Raw genomic sequence first — 17987 nt, forward strand, 5'->3', positions numbered from 1 at the left:
CGTTGATCTTTGCTGCAGGGAGGGTGATAGGGTAACTGTAACTACTGAAACTGCGACTCTCGGTTGGATTTACTGCATACAGTCAGAGTGCAAAGCTCATGTTTGTGTCGATTTTGTTCGTCTCGGATGCTGTATTAAATGTTTGTGCAGCTGTTCACGTATAAAACACCGTAAAAATCCACGTTTTGTGCAAATACTTAGACTTTCAGTAATACGGTAAGTCCCACTTGTTGACAATCTTGTAGTTATAAACTTTTCTCAGCCAGTCTGTTCTGCTGCCTGGTGTTTTTTGTACAATAATTGTTGCAATTTTACTTAACTTTCCTTACATAATTTCACCATAACGTCCCTCCTGGCCACTATGTATAGTCAGTTTTATTTCAAGTCTTTTCTGGAGTTGTTAGTGGTTTTGTTAATTTTTAAATAACATTGAAATCATATTACTGGTCTGGGGAAATGAAAGAAAAAAATGATTTGGAGGTATTTTGATGTCATCATTTGACACTTAATAATAAGCCTCTGTGTTTTTATAAGGATGTACATGTACAGTGCCAGTTAGGACACACCTTCTCATTTAGTGTTTTTTATTTGTTTTAATCAACGGTAGTCAAATAGAGGTATCCACTGTAACGCTGCCTCTGCACAACACAGCCGATGATCTCAAGCACATTAAGAAGGCAAGCAATTCCACAAACTGACTCAAACCCTTCCAGGAGACGACTTCATGAAGCTGATTAAGAGAATTTCAAACCAAAAAGGGGCTACTTTGAAGAATCTAAATTTAAAACATATTCTAGTTTATTTAACACTTTATTGTTTATAACATTATTCCACGTGTTTTATTAGTTTTTGATGTCTTCAGTATCAATCTACAATGTAGAAAATAATTTGAATAAATAAAACCCATTTAATAAGAAAGTGTGTCCAAGCTTTTGACTGGTAGTGTACAAACTTTTGTTACTGCGCGCCAGATTGGAGAGAAATCTGAAATTATGTCTGTATATGTTAGCTAATATTTATGTGTTGGATAAGGTAAGAGCAACATCAAAAATATTTGAAAATGAAGTTAATCTTATGCCATAGTAGCAGGTTTGTGCTAATAAAAATGACTCATGAGGTAAAATCTCTCCAAAGGCTTCTTCTCTTCCGACCCAGAGTGGTTTAGTTTTATAGTAGCGGTAATAAAAGTTGATGTCCGTTATGATTTAATTATCCTCTTAATTTGTTCACTTTAACATGCTTATTGTGTACAAATTACAATGTATATATTATTTAAAAGAAAGCAGACATTGTTCTAAGTGGAGTGTCTTACACTGTTTACACACTTTCCAATACATCAGCCTCTTGTGCTTTTCACAGTGAAAATTTAGATTTTTACATGATTATTAATGTGCTTCTCAATCCCAAACCTTTAAAAAGCAGTAAACTGTTGTTCTAGCATAACGCTATGGAAAGGAAGAGCTTTAACTTTATTACCAATACTGTAATACTTCTGTACATTTACTTTCCTCTGATTGCAGGACTTCTACCTGTACTGTATTTATATAGCAGAATTAATACCTTTATTAAGTTCTTTTACTTTTAGCTTACATATGTACTTGTAGTTTAACTAAATAATCAGTTTTCCCATTACTGAAATTACATACTTACTCTTTTCACCCAATCACAAAAATCAGTTTCCAGTTCCCAAAATCCAGTTCTCAGAAAATTAATTTTAATGTGCATTGACAGCTTAGCTGGAAAAAACAGATTCAACCAGTTTTGTAAAATGCTCTTTAAAACTGATACACACACATTTTTTAACACCAGTGCTGTGCCGGGAGGTTATGTGGGGCAAAGGTTGTGAAGTTAATTTCTAACACACAAACAGGTCTTAGCCAGAATAATCTTGGCAGCATAAGGCGGTTCACCTTTGGATCAGTTTTCAGGTTTGATGCTCAACTTTGCACCTCCATTCACTGAACAAACAGCGTGTTTTATGCACATTAGTGTTTGATCTTTGCCAATTTGTATTTACAGGATAGACAGAAACGCTATAATGTTGAGAGCAGGTCTGAGTGTGAAAACACTATGGCAGCTCATGGAAATGAAGACGAAAACATGCCTCAAAGTACACGGGAGGATGGCAAATTTGCAGCATGCCATGGGTGAGACTTTTGTTTGTTCTTTATGGTGTTGACCCGAGAAAGGAAATCTGTTTTAGCTGCAAATCAAATATTTACTTTTCTCCATAACCACTGTTGTAACATCAAGTGTGAAATAGTTGTAGAGGCCGTGTAAAACACAGAGAGACGTAGATTTTGGATTAATATTTAAACTACTATGCTTGTCAATGAATGAATTCCTGGAGTTACTCATGACTACAAAGATATCATTGCATTACATATCATTTCTCTTTGTAGACGGCCACACATATCTCCACAAATATTTTCTGCACCATGTCTCGGTGTGCTCTTTGTTTTTTCAGTTCTGACGGATTTTTATTTGATACTTGACATAATACACTTTCCAGTGTAATTATCCTTAAAGTCTCTTTTGCACTGTTCATATATCTTTTTTTCTTTAGCTGTAGGTGCCGTTCGGTGGATAAGCAGTGTCAGACCAGCCCCTGTACTGACCGCCGCTCCTGTCCGGGCCCTTATAGATGAACAGATCAGCATTAAAGGGTGTTTCCTGCCCCCAAACAGTCCCATCACATTGTGCTCACGAATGCACAGTGAAGATGGTGACCTGTGGGAAGCATTTGCCCATTACAACACAGACGCAAACGGCAGTTTCAGTTGTGAGTCAGAAGTTCTGTAGCACTGCATATTCACTGTCTCTGTAATTTTAATATTTCTGTAAGCTGTAGTATGTGATGTAATTTATAGAGATAAGTAAGAACAACTGGTGTCATTAAAAGTTGGAAAATGTCAAATTTTACTGGGAGGTAAGACGTCAATTTTTACCCAATTTAATGTTAATTTAATTGTATTATTGATTAAAAAACTCCCATCACAAGTTGACATTTAATGCATTTACTAAGGAGAAATCTTGTAGCAATCATGTTACGTTAACCAGGCTCTTTTGAAGGCAGTGTTTCATTTTAATTCTTCTCGCTGTCTCTTGGTCCCCTCATTAGTGACCAGTGATCGTTCAGTCGGGGGTTCTTATTCTGGCTGTGAGCCGATGGGACTCTTCTGGGGGCTGCATCCACCTCCTGGAAGTAGAGAAGGTTTAAGGCAGGTGACAAAAACATCTGACAGCTTTAGACAATTAAGCCTGTAAAAGAGTCATTCCTCCTCAATTCACCAAATGTCCAATGCCTGGCCATCTTCAATTTGAATGATTTTTTAATTTTTTTGTGGTGATCATTGATTGAGTCACCATGTGTAAAATCTGGAATCATAGGTACCATTAGTTTTTGAGTTAAAAATTCTTAAAGAGGCGTGGAGTTATTTCCATTTTTACTGTTTTCTTCACACCAATCTGTGGATCTGTCACGGCGTGGGGGGTGAACCCGAGCAGAGAGCACACAGACGAGGGACTGAGGCAAGAACAAAGGTGGATTTTATTTAACAAAACAAAGGGGAGTGCTGAACGGGGTGAGAAAAACTGATGTCTGGAATAACTGAACTAAAGGGGAGGTTGGAGGGGTGACAGTACCAGGAACCGGCGGCCCGGTTGGCGTTCTCCGTGGTGGGGGTAGGTTGGTGGCGGAGAGCGGGCAGGAGAGCCTCGTTCCGGGGGGGGGGGCAACAGGCGGGGTGTTTTCCAGAGCCGAGGGGGGCACATGGCAGGCAGAGACCCTCCATGATGAGTAGGGGATCCAGGAGCAGGCAGCAGGTCCAAGGTGAGGGAGGGAGGAGGGAGGTCTGGTCAGGGCTGGATCCAGAGTGCAGGAGATGGGGGGGCAGAGCAGGTGGAACCGGGCAGCTGGGTCAGCGGAGCTAAACAGGGTTAATCAAGGTAAAGCTTTTCAATGGAAAAATCTTAGCGAAGGGTCAAGGCGAGACGACTGACTGCGTGAGCAGAGTTTACTATCTGGCAGGGTGTGGAGTGTGAGGCCAGCTTTTATGGTGGAGATGATCATCAGGTGTGCTGCACCGCAGCTGCACGGAGTTCCGTTGATGAGTGATTGGTGATGAACAGCAGCTGGACAGAGCAGCTCTGCTGAGCTGCAGCAGGAAGGTGGAGAGAGGAATAGGAGGGAGGATGAGGGAGGATGAGGGAGGTCAGGTGGAGGCTGAAGCTGGGACCGAGGAGGGAGCCCTGACAGGATCAATGTTTGAAGTGCCATACATAATGACACCAGAGTCCTGAAATTTTGTAGACTCACTGATTTGTATGCGTAGTCTTCAAAGATACAACCCTGCTTTCATGGTATAATACAAAACCAGTTATATGACGGTGTAAATTTGGTCAAAAAATATCCATGTTTTTTCTGTTCCAATATTCCAACTAGAAAACCTTTATTGTTTACCCTAAGAGGCAGATTTATTTTCCTGTGATTGGCATCAATAGGAAAATCCAAAATGTACAGTATGGTGCCAGTCAGAGATATAATATGTGACACCACTCCAAAAGCAGACCTAAGTGGAAGATTTATATAATGTTGTTACTGTACTAAAAGAAAAATCAGGGTTCTCCAATTCATAGTGATTCAAATAATTTTATGAAAAGTGATACCATAAGCAATTTGTCAGGCATATGTGTTCTTACTTCTTTTTATATCTTTATCAAGATCTGTTTTAATTCATTGTAACTTTATTAGCAAAGCGTTAGTCACATAGAAATATTGTCTTTGGAAAGTTGGTAGCAATAATACATGGAATTCAGGTGGAATGACCTATCAACCTCTGTTTCCTGACACTCATGAAAAAAGCCCAACATGTGTACATACTGTAAACCCCAGTGCTAGTCTCCAAGCCTTGTTTTCTGTTCACCTTCTTATAATGTACGTGCACAGCTGAACTCAAACAATCAGGTGGTTGTTATAAACCACACGTGTCTCTAATTCTTCTACATTTCTCACTGTTCAGCACTGAAACCTTGCTGCTACAACCGCAGTGTTCACTGTCTAAATCTCTCTGTCTAAATAGGCCAATGACAGTTTCCTGATTGAAATGTGCCTTCTACAGGCTGAGGAAGAAAAATGTGGAGACTCCGTACACGGTGCACATCTCCCTACTGGAGGGCCACGTCTCGCCCAGCGGGGGGCCGATCACTGAGCTGGCATCTGTTATTACTGAACGCTGGTACATGGCTCCAGGAGTGAGGAGAATAGACATTCGTCAAAATGGAGTTGTAGGGACTTTATTCTTGCCTCCTGGTGAGTGTTTGATGTATTTGTGTAGTGATTTTAAGGTGTCCTGGAATTGTGGTGGATAATCGTAGTGCACATCGCCGATTGTGCTGATTCTCCTGCAGGTCCAGGGCCGTTTCCAGCTATGCTGGATATGTGGGGAATGGGAGGAGGCCTGAATGAGTACCGCTCTGCCTTGGTAGCATCCAGGGGCTACGCCAGTCTTTCTCTTGCCTACTTCGAGCACAAAGACTTACCTGGACCTCTCAGGGAATTAAATGTTGGCGATAAGTATTTTAAGGTAGGATAAGTTAACCGCTTTACTTTGTCCTGTGTTATTCTTCTTTCTGCAAAATGTACATGTGTTTCTTCAGAACACTTCGCACTTGTTTTAATTATTTAAAATTTCCCTTAAAATGTCCCATTTATTCTGTTTGGACAGTCAGCATTCCGTCTACTTCAAGATCATCCTCAGATCGTTGCAGAGAGAGTTGGGATCATTGGTCTTTCCTTTGGAGTCTACCTGACTCTTAACCTTGCCACTCTGCCTGGCATTAATGTAGGTAACAAAGCTCAGTGTCGATCTTCTGGTTTTAAATCCACCATCTGATCATAAAGATATTAAAAAAAACCAAAAAACATCATTATTCCATTTAAAATTATCAGAGGCCTTCTGTTCGATCATCTCTGATTTATTTGAAGCTTTTTGTATCATATAATATGGATATTTAAAATTGCATCTGTGAAATTTTTGATTTATATATACAGTAAATATTGGTATTTTAGAATATCAAAACTGAGATTGATTACAGAGAAACTGATCTAAAAACAAATTATGATTTTAGATGACCTTACAGTAAAACATTAATTATTTACAAAATGATTGACTTGTTTTTCTCTGCAGCCGTCCTGTTTGATTTGTATCAACGGCCCAATGGGACGGACACACTTACTGCCAGGTGACAAAGGGTAAATGACTGGTAATTTAAGATGTTGCTTGTGGGATATTCTTATTGTGAGGTTATTTCTTACATTCATTCGAACTAATCGGGTTCTGTGTCACTTGTGATTAGCAAGTACTGACATCTTACAGATAAACATTTAATCCTTCATTTAACTCTGTTGTTTATTTTGATATTTTATAAAGGATGTTCTCTTATAACCTGGACTTGATCATTTAAAAGCCAGAAAGCAATGATTTCTCTGCTATTTTGCTTTTAAAGTGAAGAGAAGTATTGGAACTATGATGAGCAAGGCTATATCGGCTTCCGAAATGTCTCCCATCCTGCTAATATTGCCCCTGAGTACAAAATTAAGGTGAGAAGGGAGATTCTTCCTCCCAACCACCAACACACAAACACAAAGGCACACACATATGTTGTGGTGTGGTTATACCAAAATCCTGATGATGAAACGAAACTGAAATGATACCACAACAAAAACCTCAAACATCAGAAAAGGTTGTGGAATAAGAACTAACAGAACTTAAAACTTATTGTTTGTAATTGATTAAAAAACAAGAACAGGGAAAATTTGTCAATGCAAGGTAATGAATGATGTGATAAAAAGCCATAAAACGGTGCCACACTGCCCACATGTATACAGCTTATCCCACTAATATGTCTTTTCTCATTTTTTCGAACTCTCCTCCAGATGAATCTCTTGTGTTTTTGCAGATGGAGAAAATCAACTGTCCATTGCTGTGCATAATTGGTGAAGACGACTTGAGTTCTGCAAGCATAGAGAACGCAGACCTGGTAGACTGTTTCATTTAACGTTTTTTTAAACAAATTTTTGGGGAAATACTGATTAAATACTCAGTGTTTTGTCGTACTGTAGCATTGGAACTTTGTCCAGTAATACATTCCCCTTAGTTATAAATTAACCCGTTTTTTTAGGTATTAGCCCCATTTTGTAGACTTACAATGCTGATTTATTGGTCATCAGATGGAGGAGGAGCTGAGGGCTGCAGGTAAATCCCACCTGTTTACCCGTCTGTCATACCCCGGTGCTGGCCACCTGATAGAGCCGCCTTATGCCCCGAATGCACGCGTAACCATGTGGAGGGTCAAGCCAGAGAAAAGTGAGCTTCATCCCAGAACTGCATTTTTAGTTTACCCAAATACTAATCTTTACTTGATATAGCGTTTTAATTAAGAAACTGTATGTTATGGTATAAAGTATGCTATTTTTTGTTTGTCCTGCAGTGGTAACTTTGTTTGGAGGTTACGATGCACCGCATGCTGCTGCCCAGGAAGATGCCTGGAGGAAGATTTTGTGTTTTCTAGAAAGCAATCTGAGAGGGTGAATCTCTGGGGAGATGCAAGCTCAAGATGGAAAATATTCCACGTTGTTGTAAAATGTTGCTGATGTTATTTGTCCTTCCAAAAGATGGCACTGGTCAGACTGGACCTGCTGGTTCAGCTGAGTGTTTTTAGCTGGGTTTGGTTTCAGGTGCATCACATCAGCGACCCCATTTATCCTTCTTGTATTAATTCTGTGGCTCTTTAAGCATTGTAATCATTAATCTTTTTTCTAAAACAAATGTTTCCAGTCGATCAAAATCTCATCACCTCATTGACAGACACTAATGACTCAGGCCCACTTAAAAAAATGCAGACACTGTGTCTGTGTTTCCCATATTTTTAATGTGTAATCAGTCTATTCATTATGCTGGACTGGGATGAAGAGATCGTGGCACGCCGAGGTGACCATGGCGATGAGGGCGATAAACTCCTTGAAGTCGATCTCCAGATCTCCATTCTGGTCCAGATCAGCAAAGAGCTCGTCCAGAGTTTCATTCTCTTGGATTTTCTGTTCAGTAGGAAAATTGAGTGACGGTCAGTCATGTGCAGGAAAAAAACTGACAATACTTGTACCAAGACTACAAGTCGGTAGCAACACTAGTGACTCCATGAGGCTGAAAGGCTCATTACACACCAGGAATGTGGAGATGGAGTAGTGCTGTTATGTGGCTCTTTTGTACTTTTGATGTATTTGAGTCTGTGTGGAGATATTCAAAATCATTGTAAGCAAAAAGCAAATAAAGGCATCTATAGCTGAAACTAAATTCAGTCATTTTGCTGTGTTTGACAAGCGTAAAGCTACAATTCATCATCAGCTGACTGTGAATTATTTTGTCAAATTTCATGCTGTTTTTTCTGAACATCTCAACTACGTCACACCGGTCCTTTAAAGTAGACACAGAAATGACAAATTAGCTGGGAGTTAATTATCTATAAGCTGTTTTCATGAGTTATTACAAGAATTATTCTTTGAGTGCTGCCATAAACATACCTATTTTTAGATCGGTAACTTACCATTATGAAATGATTCATCTCATTGTTGATAAGATCTTTAAGCTCTGCTTTTTTCAGCTTGCCCTTGAGACCGGAGTATTTGTGGAAAACTCGAATAATAGTGACCATCCCAACCTCCAGGTCTGACATCGGTTCCTTTGAGGCCTGCTAGGAACAATTTTTGAGTCATATACTGTACCCCCACACAAGAATGTTGCTATAGAACTACTTTTTCTGTATGTTTTTTTGTTCGTTATTCCCATGTATGCATGCATTAGTAACTTATCGTTCTGTATTATTATCACTTAAATTGCAAATAACACAAAAATGTGCCTTTATCCGGAGTATTTAGTCTTTCTTACCTCCATCTGTAGAAGTTCCTCTGCCTAGTAAGGATCCTTAGAGAAACTGGAGGCTCATGTAGCAGTGTGTTGTGTTGTCCGCCTCGCCCTCATTACTGTGAACTCAAAGATTTATTGATCAACCGCATGAAAGCTGCTCATCTGCCCTTTACTACGTAATGCACAACTAATGGATCAGTGGTCAGAGCTTTGACTAAACACCATCTGCTCTTATAAGTGTGTGATTTCTCTCTCTCTCTGTGTGTGTGTGTGTGTGTGTGTGTGTGTGTGTGTGTGTGTGTGTGTGTGTGTGTGTGTGTGTGTGCGTGTGTATTAGAATAACAATTGTGAGGTTCCGTATGCACTAAGGTAGAGCCTTGATTAGCTGCCAATGTCTAGACAATTCAGTGTACAGTTTCCTCTCCACAACAACTATTGTTATAGATGAGCTACAAGTGATGGAAAAAAAATGCAGTACAATGTTTCCATCTGATGAATTTTCATGTCTACCATTTATATGGGCTCCAAAAGGTGCCAATAATATTTAAGCATGTGAAATAAAACAGCATTTTTTTATATTCTGTTGCTTTATTTTAAAGTTACACATGCACACACCAATAGAAGCAATTAAGTTCAATTTTGGCCATAAAACGGTCACAAAACACATTTCATGGAGCTCATGTTTTACAACTTAATATTTCCCTGAATAAATAAACTGTAACTACACCACCTTCTGTCATCTCCTCAACACATTATAATCCTTCTCTTCATGTTACTTTCTGATATGACCCATTTCAACAAGAAATATTATATATTAAACAAGAGAAAAAAAAAACTGTCAAATATTTCACAACTGAGGACGACATCACTTTACGACCTTAAATAGTTTTAAGATGACACACATTGCTTATTAGAAAATTTTATACTTTCTTATTGTTGTTTAAAATGCTTTTAAAGAATCAGTTTGTTTCCATCCTCCTAAAGTCTCTGTGTTCATAATGTGAATAATGTGGAGTAAGTCTGTCTCTTCTTCCAGAAGCTAAAAGGGTGGTGAATCACTGGCAGGAAACGGCTGCCGCACATTTCCACTACAGAAATAATATAATAAAGTTGCACTAATCATATCTAAAGAATGACTTCTTTGAATAAACATCCCATGGAGAGTGCAGAGATGTACTGTGAATTTGACATTTAAAGTACATCCTGCTCTGGTGGATGTTAGATTATAACCACATTCCTGCTATAATGCACTACATGTCAGATGTGTTTTAACTCTTCAAAGCTCTTTAAAAGTGAAGCTACAGATCAGGCCTGACCATCCCTCCCATCGCTTCCTATTAGGAGACACATCCAGACCACAAATGCTGTGTTGAGAGCATGTGAGAGGAGGAGAAGGATGATGATGAGGATCCAAAAGACACACTCTTCTCCTCTTCTTCTTGTTATAGATATAACTTTTGTCATTTTTCTTAAATTTAAATAACACTTCTGCTCATTCCACTGTTATCAGCGGATTATTTGTGTTGTTGTAATTATTATGATATTGTTATTGTTGTAATTAGAATTTGTGCAGGTGTGATACCTCTTTTTGAAACTATAAAGTTTTACAACACATTGTAAAATAAATCATAGTATTAATCACATGAGCTTTATTTCTGTGTTCAACCTGTTTGTCTTGTAAATTGTGGTTTTTGTAAAATATCTCAAATCATCAGGTTTTTTTTTTTTTACACTTAACATGTAAATAATACTTTTATCTGTGATTTTACTAGAAAGTATCTGTAACTTCACAAAAAACAGTTTACTATTTTTCAGTCCTTATTATGCATATTTATTCTGTCAAATAACAGCAAATGTCTGTAAAATAATGATATTATTTTTGCTGTTTTAAATATAGCAAAAACATTGTAATTTTACAGCTAGACACCAAAAAAAAAAAATTGTAACAACTTGGCAAAAATGTATATATTTAATGTGGACATTTTTTTTCTTTTTACAGTTTTAGCCTCTTTTTAATTGTCAACATGTAAATTATAATCTTTTTTCTGTGATTTTACTAGTTAGATATGCTTTAAAAAAAAACTGCACATGTTGAAAATGATGAGTATTTGATGTTCAGTCTGTTTTCAGGTCACTGAGGTGCTGGAGTCTGAGTTTTGGGCTATAAAAGGTCTCAGTATGGTTTCTCTCTCCTGGTCCTCCCTGTGGCTGATGCCATGTTGTGCTTTGTTTGGTTCAGCTGCTGCACCTCACGACACGATGACCCTCCACCCACTGCTACTCCTCTAATGTCACTGACTAACACACTCTGTGCACATTATTGCTTGAGTTAATGAATACACTTTTGTTAACATTTTGCTCTTTGTCATGGAACAACTGGAGTCTCATCCTTTCAGCAAACACTGCTGACCCTCAGTCTTGTGTGTTTCTCTCTGTGCAGAGGATGATCCACGCCAGGTGCTGTGGTCTGAAAGCACAACTGGGCATTCAAAGGTTGAAACGTGTTACCAGCCTCATCCACAGTGATGTCTTTGACAGGACTGCTTCCCTCGACAGACAAGAGCTGCAACAATGAATTTATTACTCCATTAATTCTACTATATGCACCGTCTTTTAATATCCAGCACTTTCGATTTAAATACTAAACCTGCATACATGTTTACATACTACTGCACAATGTCATGTTATCTTAGCATATTTCTTACAGTACTTTAAAAGACATAAACCAGGGGTGACGGCAGGCCAAAAGTGGGCCCCCAGAGGGTCCGATCCGGTCCGACTTTGTAAAGTGTGAAAATTACAGAGAAGACATTAACTGCAAATTGTAAATTTGTAAACTTGTAAATCTAAAATAAATCCTATGACAAGTTGTTTTGATCATAAAGTAAAATACTAGATTTCTCATTGTTGTTTTGTCATTTTGTGTCTCATTTTTGTAATATTTTGTCCTGTTTTTGTTGTTTTGTGTCTTTTTTTTTTTGTCTGACATTTGTCGTTTTGATCATAAAGTAAAAAACTACATCATTCAGTTCCGGATACCTGAGACTAAATGTTTTGTGCCTTTGTAGACACTTTGTGATCTGTAAGTTGTTGTTATTATGTGTAAATGATAAAATGAGGTATAATACTGCTGAAACTGAATTCATTTTTCTCAAGAAATTTCAGGTTGTTCATAATGCTTTGTAAAAAAGAGAATTCATTAAATGTGGACATTTTCAGAATGTACTTTTTTAAAAACTAAAACAATGGAAAAAATTTAAGTTGTGGTTATTTATAGGTTATTATGCTGTGATTTTACTGGTCACTTGAGATCATTTTGGGTTGAATGTGGCCCCTGAACTAAAATGAGTTTGACACCCTTGACATAAACTGTTGTGATTGTGTGAATGCGCCAACAGGATCTATCTGTCTAGCTCTCTTTACAACTGTTAAATTAATCTGAAACTACTTTGATAGTCAATTAACTGGTTAAATAAGAAAAAAAAATACATTCTCTGAGTCCAGCTTCCTAAATCTGAATGCTTTCTAGTTTCTTTGCTCTTCTATGATAGCAAAAAGGAATCTATGGACAAGACATGACATATGAAGAAGTCATCCCAGTTTAGTTTATCGACCAAACCATTTTACAGTCCAGTTGTGAATTAATCATTAGTTGCAGCCTTCCAAAGGACTGTGAAGAGCTGTCTATTGACCATTTCCCCCTCTGATCTGTATTTATTGATAATAAACATTTCCCCTCGATTTTAGGATATTTAGATTAGATAAAATAAGTTTAAAACTTTCCTTTATGAACTTAGTTGCCATTTACAATCTATTAACACTTATGCTATGTCCCTCCAAAAGTGAAAGAGATGCAACTTAAAATTAAATAAATATATCCAACTAATGAGTTTTTGATGTCTAAATTCAATTTGCTGTCTTTTGCATGAAAAACGCTGAGAGTTTGAAACGTTTATTTTTTTTATGTGTGAACCTGTTTTTTCATTTCTGGACAGATCTACAAAGTTGGTTAGGGTTAAAAAACATTGTATGCTCTCCACTGTCTGATATAACTGTTATTTGAATGAGAAAATGATAACAAAATGATTGAATATTTAGTGAGCATTCTGTTATTAATGGTTATTAATGAGTAAATGGTGAAATGTGTTCAAAGTGCCCTATTTTTACATTGTATTCTGTACTTTTTCAGTTAAAAAAACAAACAAAAAACTTATACATGTTCTCTCACAATTCATGGGCATCACCATTACAATTTCCCTTGACTGTTTACATATGACATATTGCAATATTGCCAAGATTCGCACACAGAATTTATTTGTAACTATTATCTATCTTATTAAATTTTTAATTCTACTATCATTATTATTATTATTTCTTATTTCATTTTTATCTTATCTCATTTTATTTGTTTCAGTTGGGTGACGGGAGTTCGCAAAAATAAGAATTTCATCACTCAGGGTATTCACTGTGTTTCTGCTGTGTGTATGACGACAAAGTTCTTGAGACTTGAATTTCCGACCGGAGCTGTTGTACCTGAACGCGCCTCTCGTCCGCACCTTGACGATCCTCCGCGCCGTTCCGTGTGCGGTTGCGCGGCGGTCCGGACCTTGTCTCCGTCGGCCTAGATGTGAGAGGAGCGGCCGCCCTTCCTTCGGTAGGAAACTGACGTAAAGAAACCAGAGCAGGCAGGTCCCAGCGTTAATTAAGAGCTCTAATACCAACATTTTTTTTAGTAGACGTCCTCGTTGTTTCTCGCCGCTGTCTCGCTCGGTTGCGTTTTGGTGTCGGCAGCTCTGACGGAGAAAAACAGCCACCGAGAGGCACCGACGACAGGAAAATAAAGGCAGAGAGTAAACCTGGTTGGGTAAGGTTTCACTCATTTTCACTCTGCTTTTCCTTATCGCACGTTTACATTCCTTTGCTATATTATGTGACCTCAGAAATGCTTAGCTAAAGCTCAACAACCCACAGCAGCAGTGTAGCAGAGTGTAAGTGTGAAGTTACAGGTCAAAATATGGAAAAACAACAATCAATAAATAAATAGACACTATTTAGGTTTCTTTAAGGCCCGTGTTTCCATCCTAAGCGACCACATAGAGGCTGTAATGTCTAACATTACTAATAGCTCTCAAAAGTGTGTAGGAGGCACACTGAACACACCTTATTGTGCTTTTTTTGTTTGTTTGTTTTTTCTCCCACTACTTTGTGATTGTAGCATCAGACACAGTTTTGCACCCTTTCTCGGTGTTAATTTAAAATTAGCTGAACTGAAATGGAGCACACTGTGTCAGATGAAGCTCTCATGCAAAGAGCTGAAGCCTCATCCCTCCCTCTCACACTTCTTTTTTCAGAAATGCCCTGTTTTCATTTGGAGCCTATAATTAGCTCAGCATGTGTGACCTCCCTCATCTCCTTTTCTCTCTCTCTCTCTCTCATGCACACAGTTTCCATCTCCAACCTCTGTGCTTTCTTTTTTTTTTCTTCAGGCATGGCTGATCTGCTGAGGCTGCTGCTCCGGGTGGCCGAGAAAGCTGCTAACGTGGCCCGAGTCTGCAGGCAGGAGGCTCCCCTCTTCCAGCTCCTCGTCCAGGAGAAGACCGGAGACGACAAGAACAAGAAGTTTGTGCAGGACTTCAAGACGCTGGCCGATGTGGTGATTCAGGAGGTGATCAGGCACGATGTTGGCGCTCAGGTAGGAGTAGGTCGTTGTGAATGAACTGGAGTTGGATTGTGTGTTCAAGTTTAATTGTCATATGTTTTTGTTTTCATGTGCAGTTCCCTGAGATGGCCGGCTTCATTCATGGAGAGGAGTCTAACAAGTTTGAAAACGGGCTCGGTAATTACTTAATAATACATGTAACACGCTAAACTTTACAGTAAACCGTAAACTTTTGCTCTGGGGCGCATTCACTGTCAATATCTGTCATTCACACTAGATTGGGCAGCACACAAAGTGATGTGAAATACATCATAATGCACTAATAGACTACAAAAGGCTACATCTAACCGTGTGTGCTGATAATCAAACTACTAGTTGTCAATTAAAATATACCTTCAGCTGTGATGTAGCTCAAAATTCAACCTGAGGACAGCCGTTATGTAACAAATGATTTAACTGTAGAGTAGAAAGTGACTGTGTGACAGTTCATCTGACCTGCTGTTAGATCCTGGTCCACCCACTCTTTATGTCAGCGATAATTAGAATTCTTCCATAAATGTGCGCAGTGCTTTCTCACTGGAGACACTCAGAGGAGAAACTGGCAGCAACAAAACTGAAATCCAACTCCTAACAACACCAGATGTATAATTGTATATTTGCAAAAATCCGGATTATGTTAATTGCTGGTGAGTGTCATGAGTCTGAGCTGTTATTGTCTGTTTTTATCACAGTAAAGTTTTATGTTTATGGATAATCCAGTTTGTCATAGATGTGAAGTTGAGGAGCAAAGTGATTGAGAGAGGCGTTTTGTGAGTTTTGGCAGCAGAATGTCTTTTATGCTCTGTGATTTTTTTTGATGTAATATTAGTGCTGAAATGTGGAGAAAGTCTTCCCCAGATCATTTCACACAACTTGAAGTCCCTTTGCTCGTATGCTTGTTTGTGTGACGACACGCAGTTGAGACTTGTGTTGGAAGTAAATGGAAATGTCACTGACTGCCATCGCTGCAGAAAAGTGAGCGGGATGATCATTGAGACATGAAGCTGACAGGTTCAGATGTCGTCAGATTAACGGAAAGGAGCGCACGCCTGAAGGGCTTAAAAGAAACGACATTTTTATCAGCGCCTGTGTGGTCGTCACTGAGCAGCTTTACTGGAGTAAGGCGTTGCTCAAAGCGACTGCAGTGGTGGTAATAAGTTGGAAAATTTTTTCCACATTTATTCTGAGATAGAAGCCACCGTTGTCAACAATGCATTCGTCTCTGTGTATGTTCAGCTGGCTGCTCAAAATGCAAAGAATGTGGTGATAGTTGTGGGCTGTGGGAATACAGAAGGTTTAATTTGTTTAAGAAATATGACTATCTGTCATTAACTTCAGCCAGTCTGTAAAACTGGGCCGTGCTTGGCTCTTCCAGTGTTAAGATACAGCATGTTTTTGAAGAGCTTATTGCAAGATTAAATGATGGTGGGGGTCAGTTCTGCCAGGTTTGGTCTCACTTCCTACATTTTATCCAGTATGAACTGACTAGTGGCCCATAAATATTATTATCATCAATCATTACTCCATGTAAATGCCACCCCCCACCCCCCTTATTTATACTGTTGCTGATGTGGTTTATTTGCTTTGTATTTGTTACTAGTGTATTTTTGTTGTTGCAAAATCTTAGCATTACCTGGTAAATAGCTGTTGTATGTGTTGTTGTGGTTGTTTCTGAATTGAAAATTCAAGAAAAACTTTGATTACTAAAAGAAATACGACTATCCAAGATGAAATATGTGACAATGTGCTTGTCACCTGTTGCTCACTAGTTGGTATTCCAGGCTCTGGCAGCTTTTATAACCCTGTTGTGTATTTCCCACCCCAAACAGTCAACGGTGACAATTTACCCACAATTCATTTCTTTTAGTTTACACACAGGCATAACTTTTTCAAAAATCTGATAAATCTTGCTGCAAAATGACGCTATTGAAGCAGAAGGAAACAGATTTGTGGACGTTGTACCCTTTAAATATAAACGTTTGTGGAACTCATGTCAATCAACCATCCTTTGCTCCCATTAGCGGTCGCCTCAGTCGTGTTGCTTCAAAGTCGAATTAGCTGAACTCATTATCTGCCCATTTCGTTTCACCACCGTTTACTTTGCCTGTCATCTCTTCATGTCACAGAATTTCCTCCATGGAATCTGGTTGCCGCTAATAATCAGTCCACCTTTAGTAGACTAAATACTATCAGAGTTAAAAATACACTTGGCTTAATAATCTGCATTCAAATCTATTGGAACATAAAGCCAGCGCATTAATGTGTCACTGTCCAAATGTTTGCTCCTCGCCGCACCTTGCGCTGTATAAATATTTAAAGTAGTTTGTTGTACAATTATCAAAGTCTCTCTGTGTCACCAGGAGAAAGTGTGACGGTCACAGTTTGCCGTACGGAGGAGGAAACGGCAGCATTACTGTCCACGGTGCTCGACGGCGACCACACGGCAGCATCTCTGCTGGCTCGAGCCATCCACCAAGACCCGGCCACCGTTGACACCAGCACCGACGGTCTCACGGTTCCCCTCAGCCCCTCTGAGCTCGGCATCTGGATCGACCCCATAGGTGAACGTCTCACTGTTAAAGTAGAATCTCATCCAGACACACTGAACGTTAACATCACAGCTCAGTTCGTATCTATTGTCCTGTTTTGTTTCCATTAAGATGCCACCAGCCAGTACATAGAGGGCAGAGAGGAGGTTCTGGAGGAGGGCCACTTGTCTCCTTCAGGTCTGCACTGTGCGTTGGTGCTGATCGGGGTTTACCTCCGGAGCACCGGTGAGCCTGTCATGGGCGTCATCAACCAGCCGTTTAACCACAAAGATCCAGCAGGAGGAGGGTGAGTTCATCAGCCAGAAACCAACCAGGCAAAGTGTGATCACTAATGTCCACAGAAACGTTTCTTCTTCCATTGTCTTACACATTTAGCCGTCATTTACTGCACTTGTATGCACCTCAGGGCACTTTTGGTTTTAGAACAGTCTTATAGAGGCACCCAGATGGCTCAGCTGGCTGAGTGGGTGACCCATTAACGGGGGCCATAATCCCTGATGCAGCGGTCATGGCCATTGTCATGTCTTTCCCTCACTCTTCTGCCCATGTTTCCTGTCTCTCTTCCCACTGTCCTATACATAATAAAGGAAAAAAAGGCCAGAAAATAACTGAAAAAAGAAAATCATTTCCCCATATTTCTTACCTTTAGCAAGGCTCTTACCGAGTTAGTTTCTCTGGCAGATTATCCGCAGTTAAGCCTCTTGATTAACAAGCAAACAGCATTGATTTCACATTACGTACTCTGTTTTACCTCGAGCTACTGCTGGCTTTATGTTAATCTGACGGCTTTCTCTTCAGATTTGTTGTCAGAAATGT

General features: G+C 39.2%; 3 protein-coding genes across 7 annotated transcripts in view; 2 read left to right on the forward strand and 1 right to left on the reverse strand.

Moving 5' to 3' along the window:
* Positions 1-8354, forward strand: LOC111579747 (peroxisomal succinyl-coenzyme A thioesterase-like). Of its 2 annotated transcripts, none has more exons than XM_023287148.3 (12): positions 1-216; positions 2020-2147; positions 2567-2782; positions 3122-3221; positions 5121-5311; positions 5410-5585; positions 5727-5843; positions 6189-6253; positions 6508-6601; positions 6961-7041; positions 7232-7367; positions 7492-8354. In XM_023287148.3, exons 2-12 carry the CDS (start codon positions 2039-2041, stop codon positions 7590-7592), a joined length of 1386 nt encoding a protein of 461 aa, XP_023142916.2. In that variant the 5' UTR covers positions 1-216; positions 2020-2038; the 3' UTR covers positions 7593-8354. The 2 variants fall into 2 exon arrangements, with proteins under 2 accessions (XP_023142916.2, XP_035811700.2); XM_035955807.2 differs by lacking the exon at positions 1-216 and adding an exon at positions 1528-1928.
* On the reverse strand, positions 7914-13790 carry LOC111579748 (protein S100-B-like). Of its 3 annotated transcripts, none has more exons than XM_035955810.2 (4): positions 13458-13790; positions 8946-9040; positions 8605-8751; positions 7914-8098 (listed from the first exon to the last, which is right to left on the reverse strand). In XM_035955810.2, exons 2-4 carry the CDS (start codon positions 8949-8951, stop codon positions 7946-7948), a joined length of 306 nt encoding a protein of 101 aa, XP_035811703.1. In that variant the 5' UTR covers positions 8952-9040; positions 13458-13790; the 3' UTR covers positions 7914-7945. The 3 variants fall into 3 exon arrangements, with proteins under 3 accessions (XP_035811703.1, XP_023142917.1, XP_054866406.1); XM_023287149.3 differs by having other exon boundaries at positions 8605-8748; positions 13458-13788; XM_055010431.1 differs by lacking the exon at positions 13458-13790 and having other exon boundaries at positions 8605-8748; positions 8946-9106.
* Positions 13475-17987, forward strand: part of inpp1 (inositol polyphosphate-1-phosphatase) — a 7157-nt gene continuing 2644 nt past the window's right edge. The window contains exons 1-6 of one of the 2 annotated variants that reach the window (XM_023287128.3): positions 13475-13578; positions 13658-13788; positions 14411-14616; positions 14700-14760; positions 16983-17183; positions 17283-17457. In XM_023287128.3, coding sequence (XP_023142896.1) covers positions 14413-14616; positions 14700-14760; positions 16983-17183; positions 17283-17457 — 641 coding nt within the window. In that variant the 5' untranslated portion in view covers positions 13475-13578; positions 13658-13788; positions 14411-14412. The remainder of the gene's footprint in view (positions 13579-13657; positions 13789-14410; positions 14617-14699; positions 14761-16982; positions 17184-17282; positions 17458-17987) is intronic. The other variant, XM_023287129.3, reaches the window with a different exon arrangement.

The sequence above is a fragment of the Amphiprion ocellaris genome, chromosome 5 (assembly GCF_022539595.1).
Source record: "Amphiprion ocellaris isolate individual 3 ecotype Okinawa chromosome 5, ASM2253959v1, whole genome shotgun sequence".
NCBI classification, from domain to species: Eukaryota; Metazoa; Chordata; class Actinopteri; family Pomacentridae; genus Amphiprion; species Amphiprion ocellaris.